Source organism: Peromyscus leucopus, chromosome 16_21, assembly GCF_004664715.2.
Source record: "Peromyscus leucopus breed LL Stock chromosome 16_21, UCI_PerLeu_2.1, whole genome shotgun sequence".
In the NCBI taxonomy this organism is placed as follows: domain Eukaryota; kingdom Metazoa; phylum Chordata; class Mammalia; order Rodentia; family Cricetidae; genus Peromyscus; species Peromyscus leucopus.
In genome coordinates this window covers 17,101,767-17,110,066 of record NC_051084.1, presented here as the reverse complement: position 1 = coordinate 17,110,066, position 8,300 = coordinate 17,101,767, and the positions used below count along the sequence as shown (strand labels likewise).

Sequence of the window (8,300 nt, the reverse complement as noted above, 5' to 3'; positions counted from 1 at the left end):
GCAGAAGTAGGCAGATCTCTGGCCAGCCTGGTCTACAGAAGTAGGCAGATCTCAAGGCCAGCCTGGTCTACAGAGCAAGATACAGAACAGGCTCCAAAGCTATACTGAGAAACTCTGTGTCAAAAACCCAAAACAAGGAGAAAAAACAAAAACAAAATCAAAACAAAAACCCAGCAACATCAACACCTCAAGGCCAAGCCCCAGCAAATTCTCTCCCCTCTCTCTCCCTCCTCTCTCTCTGGTCTTATTATGTAGCTCTGTCTGTCCTGGAACTCACTGACCTCAGTTCATAGAGATCTGCCAACCTCTGCCTCCGCAGTTCTGGATTAAAGGTTTGTGCCACCATGCACCACTACCAGCAACCATTCTCCAGAACCACACTCTACCTCCTAAATGTTCCAAACATTTCTAAAAAAAACAGCACCACAGCTGGTACAAAAGTGTTCAAGCCCATGAGCCTATGGGGATGTTCAATAGTTAGATCACAGTCCTGAAACAATGCCCAGTTCTAGAGGTGAGCTTAGAAAATATTTAGAAATTCCCCACCCAGGGTGATCCATGCAACCTAGAGCCCTCCTTGTTAATTAACCTCTCTGGAATTGTGTATGTCCTTTATTTAATAATTTATATCCACTTATAAGTGAGCTTGTGGGTGTGGCCAAACAATGACTGATCTAACTGGAGGCCCAAGCCATGAGAGAGAGCTCATGCCCCCACAGTGCCTGGATGGCCAGGAATTGGAAGCTGGATGGCTCAGAGACAATGATTCCCAATAATGTTCTACTATACTTACAGATTGGCACCTAGCCCAATTTTGATCAGAGAGGCTCCCCACCACCCTCCTCCCCTCCCCCACTCCACCCCCCGCTGCTGGTGGGAGCAGATGCAGAGACCCATAAGCAAACATTAGGGAACCCAGCAGAAGAGGGGGAAGGACTAAAGTAGCCAGAGGGTTCAAGGACACCAGGAGAACAGGTCCACTGAATCAAGTAAGCAGGGCTCATAGGGGCTCTCAGACTGAAGTGGCAATCATGGAGCATGCATGAGTTTGTGCTAGGTCCTCTGCATACATGCTGTGGTTGTTTAACCTGGGCTCTGTGGGACTCATAACAGTGGGAGTAGGGGTGTCTCTGACTCTTTTCACTGCTCCTGTGACCCTTTTCCTCCCATTGGGTTGCCTTGTCCAGCCTTGATATGAGGGTTTATGCCTAGTCTTATTGCACCTTGTTATGCTGTGTTTGGTTGGTATTACTGGGGGGGGGGTCTGCTTTTGTCTGAAGGGAACTGGAGGAGCAGTGGATCTGGGGGAGAGGGAAAGTTTCCAAGCTAGGGGAGAAGACTGGGATGAAGAGAGGGAGGGGAGACTGCAGTAGGGATGTATTGTATGAGACTTTTCTCATAAATAAAGAGAAAGGAAAGAAAAGGCATAGAAAGTCCCAACTTTCCTGTGTACAGGAGTCCCCTGGACATCTCAGGATTCAGAGGGTCTTGTCTGAGATTCTGTATAATAAGCTTGGACTGAGCCTGCTGATGTTCAGACCACAAGCTGCAAGGATGTAGACCAGGATCCCCTAGTCAATGCACAGTCTCACTCACAGCTGATAACAGGAGTCATTGTTGAAGAAGACTGTATTCCCCCACACTTGCAATACCAGCACTCAGGCTGAGGCTGGATGATTTATAGGAGAAGAAGGTCAACCCAAACTATTGTATCGCTCACTTTTCTCGTTAATGTAAAACAAACAACCTCAAAGAAGAAAGAAGTAACTTAAGGCAAGAAGGATTTCTTTTGGTTTTTGATTTAAGAAGGTACAACCCATCCTGGCAGGAAAGGCATGGTGGAGTTCATGGAAGCTGGAGCACATGGCTGGGATGTCTCACATCTCCATGCATCAGGAAGCAAAGTGTGAGCATGCTGGCTCTTATTCCCTTATCTTCACTCTGGGCCCCCAAATCAGGGACTGGTGTCACCCACATTCAGGTATAGTCCCCTCCCCTCAGTTAATCTTCTCTGGAAATCCTTTACAGACATTTCCAGATTGCAAGTCCTGGGAGATTCTAAATCCAGTCAAGCTGGCAATGAAGATTTCCCATCACAGCTACATAGCGAGTTCTAGGCCAGCCTGAGGTACAGTGTGAGACCCTGCAAAAAAGAGAGAAAAAAAAGTAACTTCTGGGCTCCTTGCTTTATAGTTCGAGACAGTGGAGCCTTAGAAGAAGCCTGAGAATTCTAGAACAAGGTTTCAGGTCACTGATGTCAATCATCAGACCAGCACCCACAACAAAGAACAATCCCAAATGTCATCACCACGGAGCTGTCATGTTGACAGGTACATATTGTTTTCTCTTCTATGGTGTTTAGCTCAGGTAAGCAATTAACATGATGAAAATCTCTGACTGATATCTGACTTATAGACACAATTAGTGGAAAATTCAAATACTTATCATTTAAACGTGAAGAAATTTATTATGTGAAATTATAGGCTTACAAATTTTTTATCTTAGAAAAATCAAACCCCAAACTTGAGTCTTCACATCTAGGGACAGAACACAAAGCCCATCAACACCAGGTTCTATAAGGGTACAGGTAGGTCACTGGTGGAACCAAGGACTCAGCTGTGCTCAGCTGCAGGGATGTTTAGCAGAGTGATAGGGGACTAGGTCTCTGCTTCCTTTCTAGACTTTCAGGGAGGAGGGAGTTCTAATGCCAGGACATGGGGCAAAGGGGTGGAAATAAAATGACAAACGTTATCTAATACATCCTTTTCCATCTCTGGGAAGATAAAGAAAGAGAAGGATGCAGAATGAGTCAGTTCCAGAGGAAACGCCTAGTCCTAAACCTCAGATAATATTCTAGGGTATGGTCACAGGCAGACCTACAGGAAACACAAGAAGAGGACCAAGTACCCTCCCAGAGGCCTGTTTCCTTCTGCTGGAGACTCCTCCTCAGATTTGTATCCACACCACCAGAATCCTCAATGTGAAACCTTTGTTCTCTATTTTCAGGTGTTCCTCACAGAGTTACTTAAAAATGGTCCCAAAGCTAAGCACAGATGAATGGAAACACTTTATAGTAACAAAACAGGAGATGGGCACATTTATTTCCATGCAGAGCTTGCAATTTCTCAGTAAGGCCCAAATCTCAAACACTGTCTTTATCCTACCTGTATTCTTCCTCATCACAATGGCAGTCACAGCTCCAGCTACCAAAATTCCAAGGAGAACCAGGCCAGCAATTATCCCCATGGTGGGGATGGTAGGAGAGGGAGGAGGCTCTGGGAGAGAGAGTAGGAGAGGATAGAAGTGAGGGACCCTGACCCTGCTCAGGGCTCCTGCTTTCCCTAAGGACAGGCTCTGTGCTCTCACCCCTCCTTACCCCATCTCAGGATGAGGGGCTCAGGCAGCCCCTCATGCAGCACATGGCATGTGTATCTCTGCTCTTCTCCCGAAGGAACCACCACAGCTGCCCACTTCTGGAAGGTTCCATCCCCTGCAGGTCTGGTCTCAATAAGATCCATGTCCTGGGTCAGGTCCTCCTCATCCCTCTGCCAGGTCAGGGTAATGTCCGCAGGATAGAAGCCCAGGGCCCAGCACCTCAGGGTGACGTCTCCTTCAGGCCTGGGGTGATGGGTCACATTTGTTTTTGGAGGATCTGAGGAGAAGAGTCAGAGAAAACAACCTTCTGTTCCTTCCTGTGGAGCACTTGAGCTCTGATCATGTGATCACCCCAGAGTTGGGTTGGAGATTTAGAGAGTAGCGTGTAAACTGCATGGACTCAGGATGCAGAACTACCTATTCATTGGGAAGTTCTAGAATAAAGGCATGAACCTCTATACCTCTGAGTGGGTTAAAACACAGTGACTCTGAATAACTATAGCTGTCTGCGAACATTGGCAGAAACAGGGGCTGAGATCAAAAGGGAACTTCCACTCACTCTTTTCAGGGTTGGTTCCTCTCCAACCCTGAACAGATGGAATCTCTGTTATGGTTTGAATATAGTGTTCCCCCATGGCTCAGGTATATGAAGCTTTGGTTTGTTCTGGTGATGCTGATGATTCTAGTGGAATAATCAGTGTGTAGGGTCTAACTGGAGGGAGTTGGTCACTGGGCATTGGGCCTTAAGAATTATAGTCTGTTTCTAGCTACTCTCTCCTCCTCATCTGCCCAGATGTGAGGAAGGTTTCTAGGCTGTGGCCCTGACCTGCTCCCACCACCATGTGCCCCTTATGAACTGTTAACCGATGGATGGTTGGAGAGCCACAATACTCCAGTTCTTTCCCCTGAAATTGCTTTTTCTCAGGTATTTGGTCACAGTAATGAGAGAAGCAAGTCATACAATCCTTGAAAGAAGGGTGGATCCTGTGGGATCTGGAAACCAGGGAGGCTTCCTCTGCTTCAGACCAAGGATGAAAGGGTGGTTGTGACTAACTGGAGTGGCATCAGCAAGTATCTAGATAGGACACCAATGACAAATGTCTTAGTACTGTTCTATTGCTGTGACAAGACACCATGACCAAGGCAACTTATAAAAGGAAGGGAGCAAGCTAACTGGAGGGCATGGGCTTGAAATCTCAAGGCTCAGCCCCAGTGACACACCTCCTCCTACAAAGTCACATCTCCTGATCCTTCCTACACAGTCCACAATAAAAGCCAAACATTCAAGTGTGTTTGTGTGTGTGTGCATGTGCATCTGTACACATGCAGCACATATCTGAAGGTCAGAAGACAACTTGTGGGAATCAGTTCTCTTGCTGACCTAATGATTCTTTCATACTGCCTCAGATTATGGAGCCTTTGTTTTATAGAGGGATGAATAGTTACAGGACTCAATTTCTCTGCTTCCACAGCACTCAAATCTATGTCCCACAGTATTGGATTCCTTAATTTTTAAAAATATTTGTTTTTTGTTTCAAGAAGTTCAGTGGGAGAAATTCCTGATTATTAAGGTTTCCCATACTGAATCACTACTAAGGCCCTATATGCATGCTGAATCTTAGGCTTTTCTCTGAATTAAAGGTTGGCCTGAGGGGAATTCTTTTACTTGTACTTCACTTTCTCTCCTTACTTTCTCATTCTTACCATCATCTCCAAGTTTTTGGATTGCAGAAGCACAGCTCTAATCCTGTTCTTCCCTTTATTCCTCCTCCCCACCCCCCAGCCATAAGAAGTGGTCAGCCAGCACCTGCATTCTGACTTTCCCCCTTCAGTTTATCGCTCCAATCTGAGGTTAGCACAAAAGGCAGCATTTGCATGTCCTTTGCTCATTGTAATTCCTCCCTTAGGTGGGCAAGTTCTTTCTGGAGGGTGACTCAGCCTCAGTTGCCCACAGCAAAGGCCACACAGCTGCTGCCACTGTCTGCTGAGGATCTGGAGCCCCACAGGGGTTACTCCAGAAATCGATATTGTTGGTGCTCATGTGATAGATCTCGTGCCAGGTAGAGGGGGACGACTACCCTGGGATTCCCAGCACAGATATACATCTACCTTCAGATGGAATGGTCTCAGATGACAGTCTTATCACCCATTCCAAGAACAATGCAACTCTCAGCTGTCATTCCACCCCACATGGAGGTCACATCAGTACCTTCCCCCATGGATCGTTTAGCTTCCTTTGCATGTCTTATATCCTATAGGAAGAAACTGATCCTCCCAAACCCATCTTTGGTCCTGCTGTGTTCCTACTCAGCTGTCAAGGTTTTATTACTTTTTCTGGAGAGATATGAACACACATCTATTCACCCTAGATAAGACTCCAACAACAAACTAAAGAAAGGATTCCATCCAAGTCCATCTTTATCTTCCAACACTAGTTTGGCAATCCCATAAATTTATTGGCAGTTACTTACAGGAACGTGAGTGAGAGTTACTTATATTCAAAAACACCTGCATCACTGAAAAGTCCACTCCATCATGAATTACTGCTCACAAAACCTGCCTCACTGGTCTGCCACCAGTATATTTTATCAATTAACCACCACCACCTTTCCTGGCTGTCCTGAAGTTCCTTTTGTAGACAAGACTAGCCTGGAACTCACTCATCCTTCTGCCTCACTAATGCTTGAATTAAAGGCATCAGCCACTATACCCAACCCATCAATTAACCTAACTCCTATATACACTAGGAACTGTAGACCAGGTGCAGTTGGTAGGATTCTTTGTGAAGGGGGAACATAGGAGGGTGTCAATGGCTAGAATGCCCAGTGTTGGTAATCACAACTACTCTGATTTTGAAACATTTAAAGGCCATGTCACACCTGGGGGGACAGTTTTCACAATAGGTGGCTTAGGAATTAGTCCCTGTTCTCTTTCCTTCCCATAAACTCTACTCAAGGGTCGACACAAGCTACCCAACGCACCTGCACGCTGCAGCATCTCCTTCCCTTTATCCAGGTATTTGAGAAGCCACGCCACGCACGTGCCCTCCAAGAAAGACTTCCATGATCTTGCAAAACCAGATGCCTCCCACTTGCGCCGGGTGTTCTGAGCCTCCTCGTTATCCTCTGCGATCCAGGAGCGCAGGTCCTCAGTCAGAGCGATGTAATCCTGTCCTTCATAAGCCATCTGCTTATACCCACGGAGGAGGCGGTGGTCTGGTCCTATGTCACAGCCGCACAGACACTGGATAGTGTGAGACCCTGTTGCAGCCAGGGAGATCAGGAAGGTCTCCTAGGTTAGCGCCACTCACTACACATAGCCTGAGCGTGTTTGGTTAAAACCTATTTCAAATTGAAATATAACCCCAATAAATTGCCTCAAGCTTTTCCAGGATGGCGGTAACTTGTCGGATTTCACTAACCCAAGGCTTGTTTCCATGGTCCTAGGAATATGCAGAGACTATAGCTAACTTTCTGAGTCTAGGGTCACTCACCATTCTCCCTCTGGCTATGGGAGCTGAACACGGCCCACAGTTCGACTCGACCAACTAATAAGACGCGCCTGCCGAAGCGCGTCAACTCCTCCAAATGCTCTGGGTCCTGAGCCATAAATGACACCCGCGGCTTCACCCGTGGACTCTCCTCGTCGCTGTCGAAGCTCAAGATCTGCGTGTTGTCCACGTAGCCCACGACTGTGAACCGAAGTTTGCGATAGCCAGGATTGTAGGCGATGACGAAATACCGCAGGGAGTGTGAACCTAGGGGAGAAGCTCGGTGACCCTGCACCCGGCCAGACCGGGGAACTGGCGCACTCGCTGGGAGGCGTGCAGGGTGCGGGGCTCCAGACGCGGATTGGAGAAGGGAGCCTGGCAGGGGCTGTCCATCTCGAGGAAAGGGGAGGTCTAGGTGGGCGAGGGCGGAGACGTGGCTTTCGGTGTGCGGTCCCTGCCGGGTGCTCTTGCTCCTCCTGGCAGAGACTGTTTCTCTCTCCACCCCACACTCACTGGCGCGGATATGAGTTGAGGCCAGGGCGGCTGCCAGCAACAGATACAGGGCGCATGGCACCGTGGACCCCATCCTCTGTGTTTGGAGAATTTGACGAGATTGGTTCGTTGTTCCTCTTTGGGTGGTTTTTTAGCCTTGCGGGTGTGTGGGGACGGATGACGATAGCTCTGAGTGGGTCTCCGAAATTCCCACGTACAACAGAAATGAACTTGTGGATGTTCAAACATTACTGGGGAATAAGGGATTCGTATTTGTGAGTTCTTAGTGTCTTCTTGACACCCCCCCCCCCAAAAAAAAAAAGAAAAGAAATTAAGGCTAACGATCAAAACATTAACAAAATCAGACTCAGAAGGACTCTCCAAGACCACTTCATTAGTTTTGGCGGGGGCTGGGGGCGAGGTGGGAGGGTAATGACGACAACAGCACTTACAAGCCATAATCTTAGCAGCTCTGTCCAGAATGTCAAAGTAAGCATACTGGAGATTTTGTTCTGGATAAAAGAAGAGATAGAAAAGGGAAAAGAAAAAAGTCAACCTTTTGAGTTAGAAATCAGGAAAACAGTAGGCTTTGCAGTGAGTATCTGCAAGAACTGAATTGAGGGAGGTCCTCCAGGGTTATAGTAAGTAATTCATTTAGGGTGTTATTATTTCTCTTGTGTGTTTTCAAATGACTGGCTTTCTAGAAGGGTTGTCTGCTGGCCATGTGGTTAACAGGACTAGTTAGATTAACTCTTAAGAGAGGGGGCATTGGCATGCGATATTCTGGTCTTTGGGACAGACCAGAATGTATAGTCTCCACCCCGGTCAGATGTGGAAATTAGATTCCATTCTTTTGATCAAAAGGAAATTACCTCAAAGCCCTGATACCTCCTCCTTTTCATACGGTAAACAGGAACGTGGGGGTCGGGGTAGGAGGCCCATT

At 47.2% G+C, this 8,300-nt stretch overlaps 1 protein-coding gene across 1 annotated transcript; it reads right to left on the bottom strand.

Annotated features, from left to right (window-relative positions):
• Window positions 1–1,764: 1,764 nt before the first annotated feature.
• Window positions 1,765–7,456, bottom strand: LOC114682655 (HLA class I histocompatibility antigen, alpha chain G). The gene is made up of 5 exons (XM_037199663.1): window positions 6,869–7,456; window positions 6,357–6,635; window positions 3,377–3,652; window positions 3,165–3,275; window positions 1,765–2,143 (listed from the first exon to the last, which is right to left on the bottom strand). The coding sequence occupies exons 1-5, from the start codon at window positions 7,449–7,451 to the stop codon at window positions 2,100–2,102; spliced, it is 1,293 nt and encodes a 430-aa protein (XP_037055558.1). The 5' UTR covers window positions 7,452–7,456; the 3' UTR covers window positions 1,765–2,099.
• Window positions 7,457–8,300: the final 844 nt, after the last annotated feature.